The 27,293-nt window shown below is 60.3% G+C and overlaps 1 protein-coding gene across 1 annotated transcript in view; it reads right to left on the reverse strand.

The window, feature by feature from the left end:
• Window positions 1-379: 379 nt before the first annotated feature.
• LOC137320160 (uncharacterized) overlaps window positions 380-27,293 on the reverse strand; it is a 36,558-nt gene continuing 9,644 nt past the window's right edge. The window contains exon 2 of the mRNA XM_067981899.1: window positions 380-3,108. Within this exon, the coding sequence (XP_067838000.1) occupies window positions 1,833-2,852 (1,020 nt within the window). The 5' untranslated portion in view covers window positions 2,853-3,108 and the 3' untranslated portion in view covers window positions 380-1,832. The remainder of the gene's footprint in view (window positions 3,109-27,293) is intronic.

Below are 27,293 nucleotides of genomic sequence, written 5' to 3' on the forward strand. Positions count from 1 at the left end.
CATTATTATTCTGATGGGTTCGACCTATCAGGAAAGATTGAATAGGCTGGGGCTGTTTTCTCTGGAAAAGAGAAGACTGAGGGGTGACCTGATAGAGGTCTTTCAGATTATCAAAGGGTTTGATAGGGTAGACGTAGAGAAGATGTTTCCACTTGTGTGGGAGACCAGAACTAGAGGTCATCAATATAAGAGAGTCATGAATAAATCCAATAGGGAATTCAGGAGAAACTTCTTTCCCCAGAGAGTGGTGAGAATGTGGAACTCACTCCCACAGCTCGTGTGGAGCATAAACACCGGGATAGACCAGTTGGGCCGAATGGCCTGTTTCTGAGTTGTACATTCCATGTAATTCTATGCAACATGACGACACCAGCAGAGATTAGACTGCATGCTGTATTTTTTTATATATACATATAGCATAAAAATATACACAGTGTATTAAAACCAATTGAAAGAGTTATTGCTGAGATACTGTCCTCTGATAGGTCAATAACTATCACCGGGACGTCTGTTTGCCGATATATCTTGGCTGAGAATATCTTTTAATACTGTGGGAGTTCAGTCTTCCTCTCCCCTCCGCCATTAGCCTTCGAATGATTAATACGAGTTAGTCCGGTTCGAGGGGATGGGCCCAACCCCTTCCCAGTCTTTCAAAGTTGTGGGTTGACGAGTGTGTTCAGCAGTGTGTTGGGCGGGGTTCGTGTTTTTGGGGCAGTGTGTTGGGCGGGGTTCGTGTTTTTGGGGCAGTGTGTTGGGCGGGGTTCGTGTTTTTGGGGCAGTGTGTTGGGCGGGGTCCGTGTTTTTGGGGCAGTGTGTTGGGCGGGGTTCGTGTTTTTGGGGCAGTGTGTTGGGCGGGGTCCGTGTTTTTGGGGCAGTGTGTTGGGCGGGGTCCGTGTTTTTGGGGCAGTGTGTTGGGCGAGGTTCGTGTTTTTGGGGCAGTGTGTTGGGCGAGGTTCGTGTTTTTGGGGCAGTGTGTTGGGCGGGGTTCGTGTTTTTGGGGCAGTGTGTTGGGCGGGGTTCGTGTTTTTGGGGCAGTGTGTTGGGCGAGGTTCGTGTTTTTGGGGCAGTGTGTTGGGCGGGGTCCGTGTTTTTGGGCCAATGTGTTGGGCGGGATCCGTGTTTTTGGGCCAGTGTGTTGGGCGGGGTTCGTGTTTTTGGGGCAGTGTGTTGGGCGGGGTTCGTGTTTTTGGGGCAGTGTGTTGGGCGGGGTTCGTGTTTTTGGGGGTGTGTTGGGCGGGGTTCGTGTTTTTGGGGCAGTGTGTTGGGCGGGGTTCGTGTTTTGGGGGCAGTGTGTTGGGCGGGGTTCGTGCTTTTGGGGCAGTGTGTTGGGCGGGGTTCGTGTTTTTGGGCCAGTGTGTTGGGCGGGGTTCGTGCTTTTGGGGCAGTGTGTTTTTTTTTATTCGTTCAGGGGATGTGGGCGTCGCTGGCGAGGTCGGCATTTATTGCCCATCCCTAATTGCCCTTGAGAAGGTGGTGGTGAGCCGCCTTCTTGAACCGCTGCAGTCCGTGTGGTGACGGTTCTCCCACAGTGCTGTTAGGACGGGAGTTCCAGGATTTTGACCCAGCGACGATGAAGGAACGGCCGATATATTTCCAAGTCGGGATGGTGTGTGACTTGGAGGGGAACGTGCAGATGGTGTTGTTCCCATGCGCCTGCTGCTCTTGTCCTTCTAGGTGGTAGAGGTCGCGGGTTTGGGAGGTGCTGTCGAAGAAGCCTTGGCGAGTTGCTGCAGTGCATCCTGTGGATGGTACACACTGCAGCCACAGTGCGCCGGTGGTGAAGGGAGTGAATGTTTAGGGTGGTGGATGGGGTGCCAATCAAGCGGGCTGCTTTATCTTGGATGGTGTCGAGCTTCTTGAGTGTTGGAGCTGCACTCATCCAGGATCTGTGTTTTTGGGGCAGTGTGTTGGGCGGGATCTGTGTTTTTGGGGCAGTGTGTTGGGCGGGGTCTGTGTTTTTGGGGCAGTGTGTTGGGCGGGGTCTGTGTTTTTGGGGCAGTGTGTTGGGCGGGGTCTGTGTTTTTGGGGCAGTGTGTTGGGCGGGGTCTGTGTTTTTGGGGCAGTGTGTTGGGAGGGGTCCGTGTTTTTGGGCCAGTGTGTTGGGCGGGGTTCGTGTTTTTGGGGCAGTGTGTTGGGCGGGGTTCGTGTTTTTGGGGCAGTGTGTTGGGCGGGGTTCGTGCTTTTGGGGCAGTGTGTTGGGCGGGGTTCGTGCTTTTGGGGCAGTGTGTTGGGCGGGGTTCGTGTTTTTGTGGCAGTGTGTTGGGCGGGGTCTGTGTTTTTGGGGCAGTGTGTTGGGCAGGATCTGTGTTTTTGGGGCAGTGTGTTGGGCGGGGTCTGTGTTTTTGGGGCAGTGTGTTGGGCGGGGTTCGTGTTTTTGTGGCAGTGTGTTGGGCGGGGTCTGTGTTTTTGGGGCAGTGTGTTGGGCAGGATCTGTGTTTTTGGGGCAGTGTGTTGGGCGGGGTCTGTGTTTTTGGGGCAGTGTGTTGGGCGGGGTCCGTGTTTTCGGGGCAGTGTGTTGGGCGGGGTCCGTGTTTTCGGGGCAGTGTGTTGGGCGGGGTCCGTGTTTTTGGGGCAGTGTGTTGGGCGGGGTCCGTGTTTTTGGGGCAGTGCCTGCTGGGAATGAAGCCCGCACTGGTACCAGAAAGGGGGTGGAGGGGTGAGAGGGGGAGGGGGGTGAGGGGTGGCGGGGGGGGGGGTGGGGGGGAGGGGGGTGGGAGAGGGTGGGGGGGAGGGGGAGGGGAGTGGGGGGGATGGGAATGGGGGGGATGGGAATGGGGAGGGGGAGCTCGTTGGTCACTAGTTCCCCCCCCCCCCAATGGTTCCAGGCTGTGATTCCCGGTCACACAGACCATGAGAGGGAGACGATCCACTGGACTTGGCCCAATGGGAAATAGGACAGACTGAGCAGGAGCTGGGCCCCCCACAGCAGGGGGTTTGTTTCCAAAGTGCGGTCCGTTCCCTGACCCGTGTCTTCAGAGGAGTAAAACTGTCCCCCATCAGACCAGATATCGGACCAGGAAGGAGAGGCAGGCTCCAGACGCCAGGCCAAGGGATAGGAAGAAAGACATGATGGCTCCCGCAGTCTCTGCCTCCTTCCCAGTCACTTTCCTGTCAGTCAATCAAACAATCAATCAGTTAGTCCATCAACCAGAACAGGCCCCGCCCCCAGCCCAGGCCCCGCCCCCAGCCCAGCCCAGGCCCCTCCCACCGCACGATCAGCGACCCCTCCCACCGCACGATCAGCGACCCCTCCCTCTCCGAGATCAGAGACCCTCCCACCGCACGATCAGAGACCCCTCCCACCGCACGATCAGAGACCCCTCCCACCCCACGATCAGAGACCCCTCCCACCCCACGATCAGAGACCCTCCCACCCCACGATCAGAGACCCCTCCCTCTCAATGGCAGGGCTCGGGGGGACTCTGGCGGGGCTCGGGGGGACTCTGGCGGGGCTCGGGGGGACTCTGGCGGGGCTCGGGGGGACTCTGGCGGGGCTCGGGGGGACTCTGGCGGGGCTCGGGGGGACTCTGGCGGGGCTCGGGGGGACTCTGGCGGGGCTCGGGGGGACTCTGGCGGGGCTCGGGGGGACTCTGGCGGGGCTCGGGGGGACTCTGGCGGGGCTCGGGGGGACTCTGGCGGGGCTCGGGGGGACTCTGGCGGGGCTCGGGGGGACTCTGGCGGGGCTCGGGGGGACTCTGGCGGGGCTCGGGGGGACTCTGGCGGGGCTCGGGGGGACTCTGGCGGGGCTCGGGGGGACTCTGGCGGGGCTCGGGGGGACTCTGGCGGGGCTCGGGGGGACTCTGGTGGGCTCCTCCTTGAACTGCTGATGTCCTGAGACCAACTTCTCTGACCTGGGTAGTGTGAGGTTTTGAGCACTGTTGCAGCTGCCTTGTAGCAGGTGACACGTGGAGTGAATGGAATTGGCTGAACATTAGGATCTGTGATGGGGCTGGATCTCAGGAGGAGGTCGAGAAGGAACGTTTTTGACCGCAGACGTTTGCAAACACTTCAGCCTTGCACTAATGTACTGGGCTCCCCCATGGTGAGGATGGGGATGTTCAGGGAGTCTTCCCCTCCTGTTAGTTACCTGATCATTCCATCACCATTCTCGATGGAAGATGGTAGGACGACAGAGCTTTGCTCTGATCTGCTGGTAACTGGTCTATTGCCCGCTGCTTCTGGTGTTCAGCAAACACGTTGAGCTTCACTCGGTTGGTGCCTTGTGCTAAGGTACACCGAGTGCTGCTCCTGGCACACCCTTCGACACTCTGCCTTGAACCAAGGTTAGTATCCTGGCTGCAGAGTGAGGCATATGTCAGGCCATGTGGTTATAGCTTGAGGTAGCAATGGCCCAGTTTAGGCTGCGAGATCTTAGATTATCCCACGTCGCACAGTGGTGACACGTTGGAGAATGTCCTCACTGGAAATCGGACCTTGTCTTCATAAAGACTGTACGCTGGTCACATCTACCAATACCATCACAGACAGAAGCCCAGTCTGGCAGCTACGTCCTTCAGGACTCGGCCAGCTCGGTCAGTAGTGGTGCTACCGAGCCACTCCTGGTGATGGACATCGAAGTCCCCCACCCAGAGTACATTCTGTGCCCTTGCTACCCTCAGTGCTTCCTCCAAGTGGTGCTCAACATGGAGGAGGACTGATTTGCTCGTTGACAGGGAGAGGGGATAATGGGCACTGAATCGGAAGGAGGCTTGCTGGATCTTGTTTGATAAGAAGCAATGGGAATAAATGGAATAAGTTACCAGGGAAGGACATTGAGGTGGACAATGTGGATAGGGTCAAGAGATAATTTCTGGAAAGAGAGGTGGGTGAGATATACGGTGAGAAGATGGGTAGGTGGGTGAGGGATACGGGGAGAAGATGGGTAGGTGGGTGAGGGATACGGGGAGAAGGTGGGTAGGTGGGTGAGGGATACGGGGAGAAGGTGGGTAGGTGGGTGAGGGATATGGGGAGAAGGTGGGTAGGTGGGTGAGGGATACGGGGAGAAGATGGGTAGGTGGGTGAGGGATACGGGGAGAAGGTGGGTAGGTGGGTGAGGGATACGGGGAGAAGGTGGGTAGGTGGGTGAGGGATATGGGGAGAAGGTGGGTAGGTGGGTGAGACATATGGTGAGAAGATGGGTAGGTGGGTGAGGGATACGGTGAGAAGGTGGGTAGGTGGGTGAGGGATACGGGGAGAAGGTGGGCCGGCGGGAGAGGGATAGAGAAGATGGGTAGGTGGGTGAGGGATACGGGGAGAAGGTGGGTAGGTGGGAGAGGGATACGGGGAGAAGGTGGGTAGGTGGGTGAGGGATACGGGGAGAAGATGGGTAGGTGGGTGAGGGATACGGGGAGAAGGTGGGTAGGTGGGAGAGGGATACGGTGAGAAGGTGGGTAGGTGGGTGAGGGATACGGTGAGAAGGTGGGTAGGTGGGTGAGGGATACGGTGAGAAGGTGGGTAGGTGGGTGAGGGATACGGTGAGAAGATGGGTAGGTGGGTGAGGGATACGGAGAGAAGGTGGGTAGGTGGGTGAGGGATACGGTGAGAAAGTGGGTAGGTGGGTGAGGGATACGGTGAGAAGGTGGGTAGGTGGGTGAGGGATACGGGGAGAAGGTGGGTAGGTGGGAGAGGGATACGGGGAGAAGGTGGGTAGGTGGGATTGAGGGATACGGTGAGAAGGTGGGTAGGTGGGTGAGGGATACGGTGAGAAGGTGGGTAGGTGGGAGAGGGATACGGTGAGAAGGTGGGTAGGTGGGAGAGGGATATGGTGAGAAGGTGGGTAGGTGGGTGAGGGATACGGTGAGAAGGTGGGTAGGTGGGTGAGGGATACGGTGAGAAGGTGGGTAGGTGGGTGAGGGATACGGTGAGAAGGTGGGTAGGTGGGTGAGGGATACGGTGAGAAAGTGGGTAGGTGGGTGAGGGATACGGTGAGAAGGTGGGTAGGTGGGTGAGGGATACGGGGAGAAGGTGGGTAGGTGGGTGAGGGATACGGTGAGAAGGTGGGTAGGTGGGTGAGGGATACGGTGAGAAGGTGGGTAGGTGGGTGAGGGATACGGGGAGAAGGTGGGTAGGTGGGTGAGGGATACGGGGAGAAGGTGGGTAGGTGGGAGAGGGATACGGTGAGAAGGTGGGTAGGTGGGTGAGGGATACGGTGAGAAGGTGGGTAGGTGGGTGAGGGATACGGTGAGAAAGTGGGTAGGTGGGTGAGGGATACGGTGAGAAGGTGGGTAGGTGGGTGAGGGATACGGGGAGAAGGTGGGTAGGTGGGTGAGGGATACGGTGAGAAGGTGGGTAGGTGGGAGAGGGATACGGTGAGAAGGTGGGTCGGTGGGTGAGAGATACGGGGAGAAGGTGGGTAGGTGGGTGAGGGATACGGTGAGAAGGTGGGTAGGTGGGTGAGGGATACGGTGAGAAGGTGCGTAGGTGGGTGAGGGATACGGGGAGAAGGTGGGTAGGTGGGAGAGGGATACGGTGAGAAGGTGGGTAGGTGGGAGAGGGATACGGGGAGAAGGTGGGTAGGTGGGTGAGGGATACGGGGAGAAGGTGGGTAGGTGGGTGAGGGATACGGGGAGAAGGTGGGTAGGTGGGAGAGGGATACGGGGAGAAGGTGGGTAGGTGGGAGAGGGATACGGTGAGAAGGTGGGTAGGTGGGAGAGGGATACGGGGAGAAGGTGGGTAGGTGGGTGAGGGATACGGGGAGAAGGTGGGTAGGTGGGTGAGGAATACGGGGAGAAGTTGGGTAGGTGGGTGAGGGATACGGGGAGAAGGTGGGTAGGTGGGAGAGGGATACGGTGAGAAGGTGGGTAGGTGGGTGAGGGATACGGGGAGAAGGTGGGTAGGTGGGAGAGGGATACGGGGAGAAGATGTGTAGGTGGGTGAGGGATACGGGGAGAAGGTGGGTAGGTGGGTGAGGGATACGGGGAGAAGGTGGGTAAGTGGGAGAGGGATATGGTGAGAAGGTGGGTAGGTGGGTGAGGGATACGGGGAGAAGGTGGGTAAGTGGGAGAGGGATATGGTGAGAAGGTGGGTAGGTGGGTAGGTGGGTGAGGGATACGGGGAGAAGGTGCGTAGGTGGGTGAGGGATACGGGGAGAAGGTGGGTAGGTGGGTGAGGGATACGGGGAGAAGGAGGGTAGGTGGGTGAGGGATACGGGGAGAAGGTGGGTAGGTGGGTGAGGGATACGGTGAGAAGGTGGGTAGGTGGGTGAGGGATACGGGGAGAAGGTGGGTAGGTGGGTGAGGGATACGGGGAGAAGGTGGGTAGGTGGGTGAGGGATACGGGGAGAAGGTGGGTAGGTGGGTGAGGGATACGGTGAGAAGGTGGGTAGGTGGGTGAGGGATACGGGGAGAAGGTGGGTAGGTGGGAGAGGGATACGGGGAGAAGGTGGGTAGGTGGGTGAGGGATACGGGGAGAAGGTGGGTAGGTGGGAGAGGGATACGGTGAGAAGGTGGGTAGGTGGGTGAGGGATACGGGGAGAAGGTGGGTAGGTGGGTGAGGGATACGGGGAGAAGGTGGGTAGGTGGGTGAGGGATACGGGGAGAAGGTGGGTAGGTGGGTGAGGGATACGGGGAGAAGGTGGGTAGGTGGGTGAGGGATACGGGGAGAAGGTGGGTAGGTGGGAGAGGGATACGGTGAGAAGGTGGGTCGGTGGGTGAGGGATACGGGGAGAAGGTGGGTAGGTGGGAGAGGGATACGGGGAGAAGGTGGGTAGGTGGGAGAGGGATACGGGGAGAAGGTGGGTAGGTGGGAGAGGGATACGGTGAGAAGGTGGGTAGGTGGGAGAGGGATACGGGGAGAAGGTGGGTAGGTGGGTGAGGGATACGGGGAGAAGGTGGGTAGGTGGGTGAGGGATACGGGGAGAAGGTGGGTAGGTGGGTGAGGGATACGGGGAGAAGGTGGGTAGGTGGGTGAGGGATACGGGGAGAAGGTGGGTAGGTGGGTGAGGGATACGGTGAGAAGGTGGGTAGGTGGGTGAGGGATACGGTGAGAAGGTGGGTAGGTGGGTGAGGGATACGGTGAGAAGGTGGGTAGGTGGGTGAGGGATACGGGGAGAAGGTGGGTAGGTGGGTGAGGGATACGGGGAGAAGGTGGGTAGGTGGGAGAGGGATATGGTGAGAAGGTGGGCAGGTGGGAGAGGGATACGGGGAGAAGGTGGGTAGGTGGGTGAGGGATACGGTGAGAAGATGGGTAGGTGGGAGAGGGATACGGGGAGAAGGTGGGTAGGTGGGAGAGGGATACGGAGAGAAGGTGGGTAGGTGGGTGAGGGATACGGGGAGAAGGTGGGTAGGTGGGTGAGGGATACGGTGAGAAGGTGGGTAGGTGGGTGAGGGATACGGTGAGAAGGTGGGTAGGTGGGTGAGGGATACGGGGAGAAGGTGGGTAGGTGGGTGAGGGATACGGGGAGAAGGTGGGTAGGTGGGTGAGGGATACGGTGAGAAGGTGGGTAGGTGGGAGAGGGATACGGGGAGAAGGTGGGTAGGTGGGTGAGGGATACGGTGAGAAGGTGGGTAGGTGGGTGAGGGATACGGGGAGAAGGTGGGTAGGTGGGTGAGGGATATGGTGAGAAGGTGGGTAGGTGGGTGAGGGATACGGTGAGAAGGTGGGTAGGTGGGTGAGGGATACGGGGAGAAGGTGGGTAGGTGGGTGAGGGATACGGGGAGAAGGTGGGTAGGTGGGTGAGGGATACGGTGAGAAGGTGGGTAGGTGGGAGAGGGATACGGGGAGAAGGTGGGTAGGTGGGTGAGGGATACGGGGAGAAGGTGGGTAGGTGGGTGAGGGATACGGTGAGAAGGTGGGTAGGTGGGAGAGGGATACGGGGAGAAGGTGGGTAGGTGGGTGAGGGATACGGTGAGAAGGTGGGTAGGTGGGTGAGATATACGGTGAGAAGGTGGGTAGGTGGGTGAGGGATACGGGGAGAAGGTGTGGAGGTGGGAGAGGGATACGGGGAGAAGGTGGGTAGGTGGGAGAGGGATACGATGAGAAGGTGGGTAGGTGGGTGAGGGATACGGTGAGAAGGTGGGTAGGTGGGAGAGGGATACGGGGAGAAGGTGGGTAGGTGGGAGAGGGATACGGGGAGAAGGTGGGTAGGTGGGTGAGGGATACGGGGAGAAGGTGGGTAGGTGGGAGAGGGATACGGTGAGAAGGTGGGTAGGTGGGAGAGGGATACGGTGAGAAGGTGGGTAGGTGGGAGAGGGATACGGTGAGAAGGTGGGTAGGTGGGTGAGGGATACGGGGAGAAGGTGGGTAGGTGGGTGAGGGATACGGGGAGAAGGTGGGTAGGTGGGAGAGGGATACGGTGAGAAGGTGGGTAGGTGGGAGAGGGATACGGGGAGAAGGTGGGTAGGTGGGTGAGGGATTCGGGGAGAAGGTGGGTAGGTGGGTGAGGGATACGGGGAGAAAGTGGGTAGGTGGGTGAGGGATACGGGGAGAAGGTGGGTAGGTGGGTGAGGGATACGGGGAGAAGGTGGGTAGGTGGGTGAGGGATACGGTGAGAAGGTGGGTAGGTGGGAGAGGGATACGGTGAGAAGGTGGGTAGGTGGGAGAGGGATACGGTGAGAAGGTGGGTAGGTGGGTGAGGGATACGGGGAGAAGGTGGGTAGGTGGGTGAGGGATACGGGGAGAAGGTGGGTAGGTGGGTGAGGGATACGGTGAGAAGGTGGGTAGGTGGGTGAGGGATACGGGGAGAAGGTGGGTAGGTGGGTGAGGGATACGGGGAGAAGGTGGGTAGGTGGGTGAGGGATACGGGGAGAAGGTGGGTAGGTGGGAGAGGGATACGGGGAGAAGGTGGGTAGGTGGGTGACGGATACGGTGAGAAGGTGGGTAGGTGGGTGAGGGATACGGGGAGAAGGTGGGTAGGTGGGTGAGGGATACGGGGAGAAGGTGGGTAGGTGGGAGAGGGATACGGGGAGAAGGTGGGTAGGTGGGTGACGGATACGGTGAGAAGGTGGGTAGGTGGGTGAGGGATACGGTGAGAAGGTGGGTAGGTGGGAGAGGGATACGGTGAGAAGGTGGGTAGGTGGGAGAGGGATACGGGGAGAAGGTGGGTAGGTGGGTGAGGGATACGGGGAGAAGGTGGGTAGGTGGGAGAGGGATACGGTGAGAAGGTGGGTAGGTGGGAGAGGGATACGGGGAGAAGGTGGGTAGGTGGGTGAGGGATACGGGGAGAAGGTGGGTAGGTGGGTGAGGGATACGGGGAGAAGGTGGGTAGGTGGGTGAGGGATACGGTGAGAAGGTGGGTAGGTGGGAGAGGGATACGGGGAGAAGGTGGGTAGGTGGGAGAGGGATACGGGGAGAAGGTGGGTAGGTGGGTGAGGGATACGGGGAGAAGGTGGGTAGGTGGGAGAGGGATACGGTGAGAAGGTGGGTAGGTGGGTGAGGGATACGGGGAGAAGGTGGGTAGGTGGGTGAGGGATACGGGGAGAAGGTGGGTAGGTGGGTGAGGGATACGGGGAGAAGGTGGGTAGGTGGGTGAGGGATACGGGGAGAAGGTGGGTAGGTGGGTGAGGGATACGGGGAGAAGGTGGGTAGGTGGGAGAGGGATACGGTGAGAAGGTGGGTCGGTGGGTGAGGGATACGGGGAGAAGGTGGGTAGGTGGGAGAGGGATACGGGGAGAAGGTGGGTAGGTGGGAGAGGGATACGGGGAGAAGGTGGGTAGGTGGGAGAGGGATACGGTGAGAAGGTTGGTAGGTGGGAGAGGGATACGGGGAGAAGGTGGGTAGGTGGGTGAGGGATACGGGGAGAAGGTGGGTAGGTGGGTGAGGGATACGGGGAGAAGGTGGGTAGGTGGGTGAGGGATACGGGGAGAAGGTGGGTAGGTGGGTGAGGGATACGGGGAGAAGGTGGGTAGGTGGGTGAGGGATACGGTGAGAAGGTGGGTAGGTGGGTGAGGGATACGGTGAGAAGGTGGGTAGGTGGGTGAGGGATACGGTGAGAAGGTGGGTAGGTGGGTGAGGGATACGGGGAGAAGGTGGGTAGGTGGGTGAGGGATACGGGGAGAAGGTGGGTAGGTGGGAGAGGGATACGGTGAGAAGGTGGGCAGGTGGGAGAGGGATACGGGGAGAAGGTGGGTAGGTGGGTGAGGGATACGGTGAGAAGATGGGTAGGTGGGAGAGGGATACGGGGAGAAGGTGGGTAGGTGGGAGAGGGATACGGAGAGAAGGTGGGTAGGTGGGTGAGGGATACGGGGAGAAGGTGGGTAGGTGGGTGAGGGATACGGTGAGAAGGTGGGTAGGTGGGTGAGGGATACGGTGAGAAGGTGGGTAGGTGGGTGAGGGATACGGGGAGAAGGTGGGTAGGTGGGTGAGGGATACGGGGAGAAGGTGGGTAGGTGGGTGAGGGATACGGTGAGAAGGTGGGTAGGTGGGAGAGGGATACGGGGAGAAGGTGGGTAGGTGGGTGAGGGATACGGTGAGAAGGTGGGTAGGTGGGTGAGGGATACGGTGAGAAGGTGGGTAGGTGGGTGAGGGATACGGGGAGAAGGTGGGTAGGTGGGTGAGATATACGGTGAGAAGGTGGGTAGGTGGGTGAGGGATACGGGGAGAAGGTGTGGAGGTGGGAGAGGGATACGGGGAGAAGGTGGGTAGGTGGGAGAGGGATACGGTGAGAAGGTGGGTCGGTGGGAGAGGGATACGGTGAGAAGGTGGGTAGGTGGGAGAGGGATACGGTGAGAAGGTGGGTAGGTGGGTGAGGGATACGGGGAGAAGGTGGGTAGGTGGGTGAGGGATACGGGGAGAAGGTGGGTAGGTGGGAGAGGGATACGGTGAGAAGGTGGGTAGGTGGGAGAGGGATACGGGGAGAAGGTGGGTAGGTGGGTGAGGGATTCGGGGAGAAGGTGGGTAGGTGGGTGAGGGATACGGGGAGAAAGTGGGTAGGTGGGTGAGGGATACGGGGAGAAGGTGGGTAGGTGGGTGAGGGATACGGGGAGAAGGTGGGTAGGTGGGTGAGGGATACGGTGAGAAGGTGGGTAGGTGGGAGAGGGATACGGTGAGAAGGTGGGTAGGTGGGAGAGGGATACGGTGAGAAGGTGGGTAGGTGGGTGAGGGATACGGGGAGAAGGTGGGTAGGTGGGTGAGGGATACGGGGAGAAGGTGGGTAGGTGGGTGAGGGATACGGTGAGAAGGTGGGTAGGTGGGTGAGGGATACGGGGAGAAGGTGGGTAGGTGGGTGAGGGATACGGGGAGAAGGTGGGTAGGTGGGTGAGGGATACGGGGAGAAGGTGGGTAGGTGGGAGAGGGATACGGGGAGAAGGTGGGTAGGTGGGTGACGGATACGGTGAGAAGGTGGGTAGGTGGGTGAGGGATACGGGGAGAAGGTGGGTAGGTGGGTGAGGGATACGGGGAGAAGGTGGGTAGGTGGGAGAGGGATACGGGGAGAAGGTGGGTAGGTGGGTGACGGATACGGTGAGAAGGTGGGTAGGTGGGTGAGGGATACGGTGAGAAGGTGGGTAGGTGGGTGAGGGATACGGGGAGAAGGTGGGTAGGTGGGAGAGGGATACGGTGAGAAGGTGGGTAGGTGGGAGAGGGATACGGGGAGAAGGTGGGTAGGTGGGTGAGGGATACGGGGAGAAGGTGGGTAGGTGGGAGAGGGATACGGTGAGAAGGTGGGTAGGTGGGAGAGGGATACGGGGAGAAGGTGGGTAGGTGGGTGAGGGATACGGGGAGAAGGTGGGTAGGTGGGTGAGGGATACGGGGAGAAGGTGGGTAGGTGGGTGAGGGATACGGTGAGAAGGTGGGTAGGTGGGAGAGGGATACGGGGAGAAGGTGGGTAGGTGGGTGACGGATACGGTGAGAAGGTGGGTAGGTGGGTGAGGGATACGGTGAGAAGGTGGGTAGGTGGGTGAGGGATACGGGGAGAAGGTGGGTAGGTGGGAGAGGGATACGGTGAGAAGGTGGGTAGGTGGGAGAGGGATACGGGGAGAAGGTGGGTAGGTGGGTGAGGGATACGGGGAGAAGGTGGGTAGGTGGGTGAGGGATACGGTGAGAAGGTGGGTAGGTGGGAGAGGGATACGGTGAGAAGGTGGGTAGGTGGGAGAGGGATACGGGGAGAAGGTGGGTAGGTGGGTGAGGGATACGGAGAGAAGGTGGGTCGGTGGGTGAGGGATACGGTGAGAAGGTGGGTAGGTGGGAGAGGGATACGGTGAGAAGGTGGGTAGGTGGGAGAGGGATACGGGGAGAAGGTGGGTAGGTGGGAGAGGGATACGGGGAGAAGGTGGGTAGGTGGGATTGAGGGATACGGGGAGAAGGTGGGTAGGTGGGAGAGGGATACGGGGAGAAGGTGGGTAGGTGGGAGAGGGATACGGGGAGAAGGTGGGTAGGTGGGTGAGGGATACGGGGAGAAGGTGGGTAGGTGGGTGAGGGATACGGGGAGAAGGTGGGTAGGTGGGATTGAGGGATACGGTGAGAAGGTGAGTAGGTGGGAGAGGGATACGGGGAGAAGGTGGGTAGGTGGGATTGAGGGATACGGGGAGTAGGTGGGTAGGTGGGTGAGGGATACGGGGAGAAGATGGGTAGGTGGGAGAGGGATACGGGGAGAAGATGGGTCGGTGGGTGAGGGATACGGTGAGAAGGTGGGTAGGTGGGTGAGGGACACGGGGAGAAGGTGGGTAGGTGGGTGAGGGATACGGTGAGAAGGTGGGTAGGTGGGAGAGGGATACGGTGAGAAGGTGGGTAGGTGGGATACGGGGAGAAGGTGGGTAGGTGGGAGAGGGATACGGGGAGAAGGTGGGTAGGTGGGAGAGGGATACGGGGAGAAGATGGGTAGGTGGGTGAAGGATACGGTGAGAAGGTGGGTAGGTGGGATACGGGGAGAAGGTGGGTAGGTGGGAGAGGGATATGGGGAGAAGGTGGGTAGGTTGGTGAGGGATACGGGGAGAAGATGGGTAGGTGGGAGAGGGATACGGTGAGAAGGTGGGTAGGTGGGATACGGGGAGAAGGTGGGTAGGTGGGAGAGGGATATGGGGAGAAGGTGGGTAGGTGGGAGAGGGATATGGGGAGAAGGTGGGTAGGTGGGAGAGGGATATGGGGAGAAGGTGGGTAGGTGGGTGAGGGATACGGGGAGAAGGTGGGTAGGTGGGATACGGGGAGAAGGTCGGTAGGTGGGAGAGGGATACGGTGAGAAGGTGGGTAGGTGGGAGAGGGATACGGTGAGAAGGTGGGTAGGTGGGATACGGGGAGAAGGTCGGTAGGTGGGAGAGGGATATGGGGAGAAGGTGGGTAGGTGGGTGAGGGATACGGGGAGAAGATGGGTAGGTGGGAGAGGGATACGGGGAGAAGGTGGGTAGGTGGGAGAGGGATATGGGGAGAAGGTGGGTAGGTGGGAGAGGGATACGGTGAGAAGGTGGGTCGGTGGGATACGGGGAGAAGGTGGGTAGGTGGGAGAGGGATATGGGGAGAAGGTGGGTAGGTGGGAGAGGGATACGGGGAGAAGGTGGGTAGGTGGGAGAGGGATACGGTGAGAAGGTGGGTAGGTGGGAGAGGGATACGGTGAGAAGGTGGGTAGGTGGGTGAGGGATACGGTGAGAAGGTGGGTAGGTGGGTGAGGGATACGGTGAGAAGGTGGGTAGGTGGGTGAGGGATACGGGGAGAAGATGGGTCGGTGGGAGAGGAATACGGGGAGAAGGTGGGTAGGTGGGAGAGGAATACGGGGAGAAGGTGGGGAGGTGGGTGAGGGATACGGGGAGAAGGTGGGTAGGTGGGTGAGGGATACGGGGATACGGTGGGTAGGTGGGTGAGGGATACGGGGAGAAGGTGGGTAGGTGGGAGAGGGATACGGGGAGAAGGTGGGTAGGTGGGTGAGGGATACGGTGAGAAGGTGGGTAGGTGGGTGAGGGATACGGGGAGAAGGTGGGTAGGTGGGAGAGGAATACGGGGAGAAGGTGGGGAGGTGGGTGATGGATACGGAGAGAAGGTGGGTAGGTGGGAGAGGGATACGGTGAGAAGGTGGGTAGGTGGGTGAGGGATACGGTGAGAAGGTGGGTAGGTGGGAGAGGGATACGGTGAGAAGGTGGGTAGGTGGGTGAGGGATACGGGGAGAAGGTGGGTAGGTGGGAGAGAGATACGGGGAGAAGGTGGGTAGATGGGTGAGGGATACGGGGAGAAGGTGGGTAGGTGGGTGAGGGATACGGGGAGAAGGTGGGTAGGTGGGTGAGGGATACGGGGAGAAGGTGGGTAGGTGGGTGAGGGATACGGTGAGAAGATGGGTAGGTGGGAGAGGGATACGGTGAGAAGGTGGGTAGGTGGGTGAGGGATACGGGGAGAAGGTGGGTAGGTGGGAGAGAGATACGGGGAGAAGGTGGGTAGATGGGTGAGGGATACGGGGAGAAGGTGGGTAGGTGGGTGAGGGATACGGTGAGAAGGTGGGTAGGTGGGTGAGGGATACGGTGAGAAGTTGGGTAGGTGGGAGAGGGATACGGGGAGAAGGTGGGTAGGTGGGTGAGGGATACGGTGAGAAGGTGGGTAGGTGGGTGAGGGATACGGGGAGAAGGTGGGTAGGTGGGAGAGGGATACGGTGAGAAGGTGGGTAGGTGGGTGAGGGATACGGAGAGAAGGTGGGTAGGTGGGTGAGGGATACGGGGAGAAGGTGGGTAGGTGGGAGAGGGATACGGGGAGAAGGTGGGTAGGTGGGAGAGGGATACGGGGAGAAGGTGGGTAGGTGGGAGAGGGATACGTGGAGAAGGTGGGTAGGTGGGTGAGGGATACGGTGAGAAGGTGGGTAGGTGGGTGAGGGATACGGGGAGAAGGTGGGTAGGTGGGTGAGGGATACGGGGAGAAGGTGGGTAGGTGGGTGAGGGATACGGTGAGAAGGTGGGTAGGTGGGAGAGGGATACAGGGAGAAGGTGGGTAGGTGGGAGAGGGATACGGTGAGAAGGTGGGTAGGTGGGTGAGGGATACGGGGAGAAGGTGGGTTGGTGGGAGAGGGATACGGTGAGAAGGTGGGTAGGTGGGTGAGGGATACGGGGAGAAGGTGGGTAGGTGGGTGAGGGATACGGGGAGAAGGTGGGTAGGTGGGTGAGGGATACGGGGAGAAGGTGGGTAGGTGGGTGAGGGATAAGGGGAGAAGGTGGGTTGGTGGGAGAGGGATACGGTGAGAAGGTGGGTAGGTGGGAGAGGGATACGGGGAGAAGGTGGGTAGGTGGGTGAGGGATACGGTGAGAAGGTGGGTAGGTGGGAGAGGGATACGGGGAGAAGATGGGTAGGTGGGAGAGGGATACGGGGAGAAGGTGGGTAGGTGGGTGAGGGATACGGGGAGAAGGTGGGTAGGTGGGAGAGGGATACGGGGAGAAGGTGGGTAGGTGGGAGAGGGATACGGTGAGAAGGTGGGTAGGTGGGAGAGGGATACGGTGAGAAGGTGGGTAGGTGGGAGAGGGATACGGTGAGAAGGTGGGTAGGTGGGAGAGGGATACGGGGAGAAGGTGGGTAGGTGGGAGAGGGATACAGGGAGAAGGTGGGTAGGTGGGAGAGGGATACGGTGAGAAGGTGGGTAGGTGGGTGAGGGATACGGGGAGAAGGTGGGTAGGTGGGTGAGGGATACGGGGAGAAGGTGGGTAGGTGGGTGAGGGATACGGGGAGAAGGTGGGTAGGTGGGTGAGGGATACGGGGAGAAGATGGGTAGGTGGGTGAGGGATACGGGGAGAAGGTGGGTAGGTGGGAGAGGAATACGGGGAGAAGGTGGGTAGGTGGGTGAGGGATACGGGGATATGGTGGGTAGGTGGGTGAGGGATACGGGGAGAAGGTGGGTAGGTGGGTGAGGGATACGGGGAGAAGGTGGGTAGGTGGGAGAGGGATACGGTGAGAAGGTGGGTAGGTGGGTGAGGGATACGGGGAGAAGGTGGGTAGGTGGGTGAGGGATACGGGGAGAAGGTGGGTAGGTGGGAGAGAGATACGGGGAGAAGGTGGGTAGGTGGGTGAGGGATACGGGGAGAAGGTGGGCAGGTGGGAGAGGGATACGGGGAGAAGGTGGGTAGGTGGGAGAGGGATACGGTGAGAAGGTGGGTAGGTGGGAGAGGGATACGGGGAGAAGGTGGGTAGGTGGGAGAGGGATACGGTGAGAAGGTGGGTAGGTGGGAAAGGGATACGGTGAGAAGGTGGGTAGGTGGGAGAGGGATACGATGAGAAGGTGGGTAGGTGGGTGAGGGATACGGGGATACGGTGGGTAGGTGGGTGAGGGATACGGTGAGAAGGTGGGCAGGTGGGAGAGGGATACGGTGAGAAGGTGGGTCGGTGGGTGAGGGATACGGTGAGAAGATGGGTAGGTGGGAAAGGGATACGGTGAGAAGGTGGGTAGGTGGGTGAGGGATACGGTGAGAAGGTGGGTAGGTGGGAGAGGGATACGGTGAGAAGGTGGGTAGGTGGGAGAGGGATACGGTGAGAAGGTGGGTAGGTGGGAGAGGGATACGGTGAGAAGGTGGGTAGGTGGGAAAGGGATACGGTGAGAAGGTGGGTAGGTGGGTGAGGGATACGGTGAGAAGGTGGGTAGGTGGGAGAGGGATACGGTGAGAAGGTGGGTAGGTGGGAGAGGGATACGGTGAGAAGGTGGGTAGGTGGGAAAGGGATACGGTGAGAAGGTGGGTAGGTGGGTGAGGGATACGGTGAGAAGGTGGGTAGGTGGGAGAGGGATACGGGGAGAAGGTGGGTAGGTGGGTGAGGGATACGGTGAGAAGGTGGGTAGGTGGGAGAGGGATACGGTGAGAAGGTGGGTAGGTGGGAGAGGGATACGGTGAGAAGGTGGGTAGGTGGGAGAGGGATACGGTGAGAAGGTGGGTAGGTGGGTGAGGGATACGGTGAGAAGGTGGGTAGGTGGGAGAGGGATACGGGGAGAAGGTGGGTAGGTGGGTGAGGGATACGGTGAGAAGGTGGGTAGGTGGGAGAGGGATACGGGGAGAAGGTGGGTAGGTGGGAGAGGGATACGGTGAGAAGGTGGGTAGGTGGGAGAGGGATACGGGGAGAAGGTGGGTAGGTGGGTGAGGGATACGGGGAGAAGGTGGGTAGGTGGGTGAGGGATACGGGGAGAAGGTGGGTAGGTGGGTGAGGGATACGGGGAGAAGGTGGGTAGATGGGTGAGGGATACAGGGAGAAGGTGGGTAGGTGGGTGAGGGATACGGGGAGAAGGTGGGTAGGTGGGTGAGGGATACGGGGAGAAGGTGGGTCGGTGGGTGAGGGATACGGGGATACGGTGGGTAGGTGGGTGAGGGATACGGGGAGAAGGTGGGTAGGTGGGAGAGGGATACGGGGAGAAGGTGGGTAGGTGGGAGAGGGATACGGTGAGAAGGTGGGTAGGTGGGTGAGGGATATGGGGAGAAGGTGGGTAGGTGGGTGAGGGATACGGGGAGAAGGTGGGTAGGTGGGTGAGGGATACGGGGATACGGTGGGTAGGTGGGTGAGGGATACGGGGAGAAGGTGGGTAGGTGGGAGAGGGATACGGGGAGAAGGTGGGTAGGTGGGAGAGGGATACGGGGAGAAGGTGGGTAGGTGGGTGAGGGACACGGTGAGAAGGTGGGTAGGTGGGAGAGGGACACGGGGAGAAGGTGGGTAGGTGGGAGAGGGATACGGGGAGAAGGTGGGTAGGTGGGTGAGGGATACGGTGAGAAGGTGGGTAGGTGGGTGAGGGATACGGGGAGAAGGTGGGTAGGTGGGAGAGGAATACGGGGAGAAGGTGGGGAGGTGGGTGAGGGATACGGGGAGAAGGTGGGTAGGTGGGTGAGGGATACGGGGATACGGTGGGTAGGTGGGTGAGGGATACGGGGAGAAGGTGGGTAGGTGGGTGAGGGATACGGGGATACGGTGGGTAGGTGGGTGAGGGATACGGGGAGAAGGTGGGTAGGTGGGTGAGGGATACGGGGAGAAGGTGGGTAGGTGGGTGAGGGATACGGTGAGAAGATGGGTAGGTGGGAGAGGGATACGGTGAGAAGGTGGGTAGGTGGGTGAGGGATACGGGGAGAAGGTGGGTAGGTGGGTGAGGGATACGGTGAGAAGGTGGGTAGGTGGGTGAGGGATACGGTGAGAAGGTGGGTAGGTGGGTGAGGGATACGGTGAGAAGGTGGGTAGGTGGGAGAGGGATACGGGGAGAAGGTGGGTAGGTGGGAGAGGGATACGGGGAGAAGGTGGGTAGGTGGGAGAGGGATACGGGGAGAAGGTGGGTAGGTGGGTGAGGGATACGGGGAGAAGGTGGGTAGGTGGGAGAGGAATACGGGGAGAAGGTGGGGAGGTGGGTGAGGGATGCGGGGAGAAGGTGGGTAGGTGGGTGAGGGATACGGGGATACGGTGGGTAGGTGGGAGAGGGATACGGTGAGAAGGTGGGTAGGTGGGAGAGGGATACGGTGAGAAGGTGGGTTGGTGGGAGAGGGATACGGGGAGAAGGTGGGTAGGTGGGTGAGGGATACGGTGAGAAGGTGGGTAGGTGGGAGAGGGATACGGGGAGAAGGTGGGTAGGTGGGAGAGGGATACGGGGAGAAGGTGGGTAGGTGGGAGAGGGATACGGTGAGAAGGTGGGTAGGTGGGTGAGGGATACGGGGAGAAGGTGGGTAGGTGGGTGAGGGATACGGGGAGAAGGTGGGTAGGTGGGTGAGGGATACGGGGAGAAGGTGGGTAGGTGGGTGAGGGATACGGTGAGAAGGTGGGTAGGTGGGTGAGGGATACGGGGAGAAGATGGGTAGGTGGGTGAGGGATACGGGGAGAAGGTGGGTAGGTGGGAGAGGAATACGGGGAGAAGGTGGGTAGGTGGGTGAGGGATACGGGGATATGGTGGGTAGGTGGGTGAGGGATACGGGGAGAAGGTGGGTAGGTGGGAGAGGGATACGGTGAGAAGGTGGGTAGGTGGGTGAGGGATACGGTGAGAAGGTGGGTAGGTGGGAGAGGGATACGGTGAGAAGGTGGGTAGGTGGGAGAGGGATACGGGGAGAAGGTGGGTCGGTGGGAGAGGGATACGGGGAGAAGGTGGGTAGGTGGGTGAGGGATACGGTGAGAAGGTGGGTAGGTGGGAGAGGGATACGGGGAGAAGGTGGGTAGGTGGGAGAGGGATACGGTGAGAAGGTGGGTAGGTGGGTGAGGGATACGGGGAGAAGGTGGGTAGGTGGGAAAGGGATACGGTGAGAAGGTGGGTAGGTGGGTGAGGGATACGGTGAGAAGATGGGTAGGTGGGAGAGGGATACGGTGAGAAGGTGGGTAGGTGGGAGAGGGATACGATGAGAAGGTGGGTAGGTGGGTGAGGGATACGGTGAGAAGATGGGTAGGTGGGTGAGGGATACGGGGATACGGTGGGTAGGTGGGTGAGGGATACGGTGAGAAGGTGGGTAGGTGGGTGAGGGATACGGTGAGAAGGTGGGTAGGTGGGAGAGGGATACGGGGAGAAGGTGGGTAGGTGGGTGAGGGATACGGTGAGAAGGTGGGTAGGTGGGAGAGGGATACGGTGAGAAGGTGGGTAGGTGGGAGAGGGATACGATGAGAAGGTGGGTAGGTGGGAGAGGGATACGGGGAGAAGGTGGGTAGGTGGGAGAGGGATACGGGGAGAAGATGGGTAGGTGGGAGAGGGATACGGGGAGAAGGTGGGTAGGTGGGAGAGGGATACGGGGAGAAGGTGGGTAGGTGGGTGAGGGATACGGTGAGAAGGTGGGTAGGTGGGTGAGGGATACGGGGAGAAGGTGGGTAGGTGGGTGAGGGATACGGGGATACGGTGGGTAGGTGGGTGAGGGATACGGGGAGAAGGTGGGTAGGTGGGAGAGGGATACGGGGAGAAGGTGGGTAGGTGGGAGAGGGATACGGTGAGAAGGTGGGTAGGTGGGTGAGGGATATGGGGAGAAGGTGGGTAGGTGGGTGAGGGATACGGGGAGAAGGTGGGTCGGTGGGTGAGGGATACGGGGATACGGTGGGTAGGTGGGTGAGGGATACGGGGAGAAGGTGGGTAGGTGGGTGAGGGATACGGTGAGAAGGTGGGTAGGTGGGAGAGGGATACGGGGAGAAGGTGGGTAGGTGGGAGAGGGATACGGGGAGAAGGTGGGTAGGTGGGTGAGGGACACGGTGAGAAGGTGGGTAGGTGGGAGAGGGACACGGGGAGAAGGTGGGTAGGTGGGAGAGGGATACGGGGAGAAGGTGGGTAGGTGGGTGAGGGATACGGTGAGAAGGTGGGTAGGTGGGTGAGGGATACGGGGAGAAGGTGGGTAGGTGGGAGAGGGATACGGGGAGAAGGTGGGTAGGTGGGAGAGGGATACGGGGAGAAGGTGGGTAGGTGGGAGAGGGATACGGGGAGAAGGTGGGTAGGTGGGAGAGGGATACGGGGAGAAGGTGGGTAGGTGGGTGAGGGACACGGTGAGAAGGTGGGTAGGTGGGAGAGGGACACGGGGAGAAGGTGGGTAGGTGGGAGAGGGATACGGGGAGAAGGTGGGTAGGTGGGAGAGGGATACGGGGAGAAGGTGGGTAGGTGGGAGAGGGATACGGGGAGAAGGTGGGTAGGTGGGTGAGGGACACGGTGAGAAGGTGGGTAGGTGGGAGAGGGACACGGGGAGAAGGTGGGTAGGTGGGAGAGGGATACGGGGAGAAGGTGGGTAGGTGGGTGAGGGATACGGTGAGAAGGTGGGTAGGTGGGTGAGGGATACGGGGAGAAGGTGGGTAGGTGGGAGAGGGATACGGTGAGAAGGTGGGTAGGTGGGAGAGGGATACGGGGAGAAGGTGGGTTGGTGGGAGAGGGATACGGGGAGAAGGTGGGTAGGTGGGAGAGGGATACGGGGAGAAGATGGGTAGGTGGGAGAGGGATACGGGGAGAAGGTGGGTAGGTGGGTGAGGGATACGGGGAGAAGGTGGGTAGGTGGGTGAGGGATACGGTGAGAAGGTGGGTAGGTGGGTGAGGGATACGGGGAGAAGGTGGGTAGGTGGGAGAGGGATACGGGGAGAAGGTGGGTAGGTGGGAGAGGGATACGGTGAGAAGGTGGGTAGGTGGGTGAGGGATACGGTGAGAAGGTGGGTAGGTGGGTGAGGGATACGGTGAGAAGGTGGGTAGGTGGGTGAGGGATACGGTGAGAAGGTGGGTAGGTGGGTGAGGGATACGGGGAGAAGGTGGGTAGGTGGGAGAGGGATACGGGGAGAAGGTGGGTAGGTGGGAGAGGGATACGGGGAGAAGGTGGGTAGGTGGGTGAGGGATACGGGGAGAAGATGGGTAGGTGGGTGAGGGATACGGGGAGAAGGTGGGTAGGTGGGAGAGGGATACGGGGAGAAGGTGGGTAGGTGGGTGAGGGATACGGGGAGAAGGTGGTAGGTGGGTGAGGGATACGGGGAGAAGGTGGGTAGGTGGGTGAGGGATACGGGGAGAAGGTGGGTAGGTGGGAGAGGGATACGGGGAGAAGGTGGGTAGGTGGGTGAGGGATACGGGGAGAAGGTGGGTAGGTGGGTGAGGGATACGGAGAGAAGGTGGGTAGGTGGGTGAGGGATACGGGGAGAAGGTGGGTAGGTGGGTGAGGGATACGGGGAGAAGGTGGGTAGGTGGGTGAGGGATACGGGGAGAAGGTGGGGAGGTGGGAGAGGGATACGGGGAGAAGGTGGGTAGGTGGGAGAGGGATACGGTGAGAAGGTGGGTAGGTGGGTGAGGGATACGGTGAGAAGGTGGGTAGGTGGGAGAGGGATACGGTGAGAAGGTGGGTAGGTGGGAGAGGGATACGGTGAGAAGGTGGGTAGGTGGGTGAGGGATACGGGGAGAAGGTGGGTAGGTGGGAGAGGGATACGGTGAGAAGGTGGGTAGGTGGGTGAGGGATACGGGGAGAAGATGGGTAGGTGGGAGAGGGATACGGGGAGAAGGTGGGTAGGTGGGAGAGGGATACGGGGAGAAGATGGGTAGGTGGGAGAGGGATACGGGGAGAAGGTGGGTAGGTGGGAGAGGGATACGGTGAGAAGGTGCGTAGGTGGGTGAGGGATACGGTGAGAAGGTGGGTAGGTGGGAGAGGGATACGGTGAGAAGGTGGGTAGGTGGGAGAGGGATACGATGAGAAGGTGGGTAGGTGGGAGAGGGATACGGTGAGAAGGTGGGTAGGTGGGAGAGGGATACGGTGAGAAGGTGGGTAGGTGGGAAAGGGATACGGTGAGAAGGTGGGTAGGTGGGTGAGGGATACGGTGAGAAGATGGGTAGGTGGGAGAGGGATACGGGGAGAAGGTGGGTAGGTGGGTGAGGGATACGGGGAGAAGGTGGGTAGGTGGGAGAGGGATACGGGGAGAAGGTGGGTAGGTGGGTGAGGGATACAGGGAGAAGGTGGGTAGGTGGGTGAGGGATACGGGGAGAAGGTGGGTAGATGGGTGAGGGATACAGGGATACGGTGGGTAGGTGGGTGAGGGATACGGGGAGAAGGTGGGTAGGTGGGTGAGGGATACGGGGATACGGTGGGTAGGTGGGTGAGGGATACGGGGAGAAGGTGGGTAGGTGGGAGAGGGATACGGGGAGAAGGTGGGTAGGTGGGAGAGGGATACGGGGAGAAGGTGGGTAGGTGGGTGAGGGACACGGTGAGAAGGTGGGTAGGTGGGAGAGGGACACGGGGAGAAGGTGGGTAGGTGGGAGAGGGATACGGGGAGAAGGTGGGTAGGTGGGTGAGGGATACGGTGAGAAGGTGGGTAGGTGGGAGAGGGATACGGTGAGAAGGTGGGTAGGTGGGAGAGGGATACGGGGAGAAGGTGGGTAGGTGGGAGAGGGATACGGGGAGAAGGTGGGTAGGTGGGAGAGGGATACGGTGAGAAGGTGGGTAGGTGGGAGAGGGATACGGTGAGAAGGTGGGTAGGTGGGTGAGGGATACGGGGAGAAGGTGGGTAGGTGGGAGAGGGATACGGGGAGAAGATGGGTAGGTGGGAGAGGGATACGGGGAGAAGGTGGGTAGGTGGGAGAGGGATACGGGGAGAAGGTGGGTAGGTGGGTGAGGGATACGGTGAGAAGGTGGGTAGGTGGGTGAGGGATACGGTGAGAAGGTGGGTAGGTGGGTGAGGGATATGGTGAGAAGGTGGGTAGGTGGGTGAGGGATACGGGGAGAAGGTGGGTAGGTGGGAGAGGGATACGGGGAGAAGGTGGGTAGGTGGGTGAGGGATACGGGGAGAAGATGGGTAGGTGGGTGAGGGATACGGGGAGAAGGTGGGTAGGTGGGAGAGGGATACGGGGAGAAGGTGGGTAGGTGGGTGAGGGATACGGGGAGAAGGTGGTAGGTGGGTGAGGGATACGGGGAGAAGGTGGGTAGGTGGGTGAGGGATACGGGGATACGGTGGGTAGGTGGGTGAGGGATACGGGGAGAAGGTGGGTAGGTGGGAGAGGGATACGGGGAGAAGGTGGGTAGGTGGGAGAGGGATACGGGGAGAAGGTGGGTAGGTGGGTGAGGGACACGGTGAGAAGGTGGGTAGGTGGGAGAGGGACACGGGGAGAAGGTGGGTAGGTGGGAGAGGGATACGGGGAGAAGGTGGGTAGGTGGGTGAGGGATACGGTGAGAAGGTGGGTAGGTGGGTGAGGGATACGGGGAGAAGGTGGGTAGGTGGGAGAGGGATACGGTGAGAAGGTGGGTAGGTGGGAGAGGGATACGGGGAGAAGGTGGGTAGGTGGGAGAGGGATACGGGGAGAAGGTGGGTAGGTGGGAGAGGGATACGGGGAGAAGATGGGTAGGTGGGAGAGGGATACGGGGAGAAGGTGGGTAGGTGGGAGAGGGATACGGGGAGAAGGTGGGTAGGTGGGTGAGGGATACGGTGAGAAGGTGGGTAGGTGGGTGAGGGATACGGTGAGAAGGTGGGTAGGTGGGTGAGGGATACGGTGAGAAGGTGGGTAGGTGGGTGAGGGATACGGGGAGAAGATGGGTAGGTGGGTGAGGGATACGGGGAGAAGGTGGGTAGGTGGGAGAGGGATACGGGGAGAAGGTGGGTAGGTGGGTGAGGGATACGGGGAGAAGGTGGTAGGTGGGTGAGGGATACGGGGAGAAGGTGGGTAGGTGGGTGAGGGATACGGGGAGAAGGTGGGTAGGTGGGAGAGGGATACGGGGAGAAGGTGGGTAGGTGGGTGAGGGATACGGGGAGAAGGTGGGTAGGTGGGTGAGGGATACGGAGAGAAGGTGGGTAGGTGGGTGAGGGATACGGGGAGAAGGTGGGTAGGTGGGTGAGGGATACGGGGAGAAGGTGGGTAGGTGGGTGAGGGATACGGGGAGAAGGTGGGGAGGTGGGAGAGGGATACGGGGAGAAGGTGGGTAGGTGGGAGAGGGATACGGTGAGAAGGTGGGTAGGTGGGTGAGGGATACGGTGAGAAGGTGGGTAGGTGGGAGAGGGATACGGTGAGAAGGTGGGTAGGTGGGAGAGGGATACGGTGAGAAGGTGGGTAGGTGGGAGAGGGATACGGTGAGAAGGTGGGTAGGTGGGTGAGGGATACGGGGAGAAGGTGGGTAGGTGGGAGAGGGATACGGTGAGAAGGTGGGTAGGTGGGTGAGGGATACGGGGAGAAGATGGGTAGGTGGGAGAGGGATACGGTGAGAAGGTGGGTAGGTGGGTGAGGGATACGGGGAGAAGATGGGTAGGTGGGTGAGGGATACGGTGAGAAGGTGGGTAGGTGGGAGAGGGATACGGGGAGAAGATGGGTAGGTGGGAGAGGGATACGGGGAGAAGGTGGGTAGGTGGGAGAGGGATACGGTGAGAAGGTGCGTAGGTGGGTGAGGGATACGGTGAGAAGGTGGGTAGGTGGGTGAGGGATACGGGGAGAAGGTGGGTAGGTGGGTGAGGGATACGGGGAGAAGGTGGGTAGGTGGGTGAGGGATACGGGGAGAAGGTGGGTAGGTGGGAGAGGGATACGGTGAGAAGGTGGGTAGGTGGGAGAGGGATACGATGAGAAGGTGGGTAGGTGGGAGAGGGATACGGGGAGAAGGTGGGTAGGTGGGTGAGGGATACGGTGAGAAGGTGGGTAGGTGGGAGAGGGATACGGTGAGAAGGTGGGTAGGTGGGAAAGGGATACGGGGAGAAGGTGGGTAGGTGGGTGAGGGATACGGTGAGAAGGTGGGTAGATGGGTGAGGGATACAGGGAGAAGGTGGGTAGGTGGGTGAGGGATACGGGGAGAAGGTGGGTAGGTGGGTGAGGGATACGGTGAGAAGGTGGGTAGGTGGGTGAGGGATACGGGGAGAAGGTGGGTAGGTGGGAGAGGGATACGGTGAGAAGGTGGGTAGGTGGGAGAGGGATACGGGGAGAAGGTGGGTAGGTGGGAGAGGGATACGGGGAGAAGGTGGGTAGGTGGGAGAGGGATACGGGGAGAAGATGGGTAGGTGGGAGAGGGATACGGGGAGAAGGTGGGTAGGTGGGAGAGGGATACGGGGAGAAGGTGGGTAGGTGGGTGAGGGATACGGTGAGAAGGTGGGTAGGTGGGTGAGGGATACGGTGAGAAGGTGGGTAGGTGGGTGAGGGATACGGTGAGAAGGTGGGTAGGTGGGTGAGGGATATGGTGAGAAGGTGGGTAGGTGGGTGAGGGATACGGGGAGAAGGTGGGTAGGTGGGAGAGGGATACGGGGAGAAGGTGGGTAGGTGGGAGAGGGATACGGGGAGAAGGTGGGTAGGTGGGTGAGGGATACGGGGAGAAGATGGGTAGGTGGGTGAGGGATACGGGGAGAAGGTGGGTAGGTGGGAGAGGGATACGGGGAGAAGGTGGGTAGGTGGGTGAGGGATACGGGGAGAAGGTGGTAGGTGGGTGAGGGATACGGGGAGAAGGTGGGTAGGTGGGTGAGGGATACGGGGAGAAGGTGGGTAGGTGGGAGAGGGATACGGGGAGAAGGTGGGTAGGTGGGTGAGGGATACGGGGAGAAGGTGGGTAGGTGGGTGAGGGATACGGAGAGAAGGTGGGTAGGTGGGTGAGGGATACGGGGAGAAGGTGGGTAGGTGGGTGAGGGATACGGGGAGAAGGTGGGTAGGTGGGTGAGGGATACGGGGAGAAGGTGGGGAGGTGGGAGAGGGATACGGGGAGAAGGTGGGTAGGTGGGAGAGGGATACGGTGAGAAGGTGGGTAGGTGGGTGAGGGATACGGTGAGAAGGTGGGTAGGTGGGAGAGGGATACGGTGAGAAGGTGGGTAGGTGGGAGAGGGATACGGTGAGAAGGTGGGTAGGTGGGTGAGGGATACGGGGAGAAGGTGGGTAGGTGGGAGAGGGATACGGTGAGAAGGTGGGTAGGTGGGTGAGGGATACGGGGAGAAGATGGGTAGGTGGGTGAGGGATACGGTGAGAAGGTGGGTAGGTGGGAGAGGGATACGGGGAGAAGGTGGGTAGGTGGGAGAGGGATACGGAGAGAAGGTGGGTAGGTGGGAGAGGGATACGGTGAGAAGGTGGGTAGGTG

This window comes from Heptranchias perlo, unplaced genomic scaffold (genome assembly GCF_035084215.1).
Source record: "Heptranchias perlo isolate sHepPer1 unplaced genomic scaffold, sHepPer1.hap1 HAP1_SCAFFOLD_991, whole genome shotgun sequence".
Lineage (NCBI taxonomy): Eukaryota > Metazoa > Chordata > Chondrichthyes > Hexanchiformes > Hexanchidae > Heptranchias > Heptranchias perlo.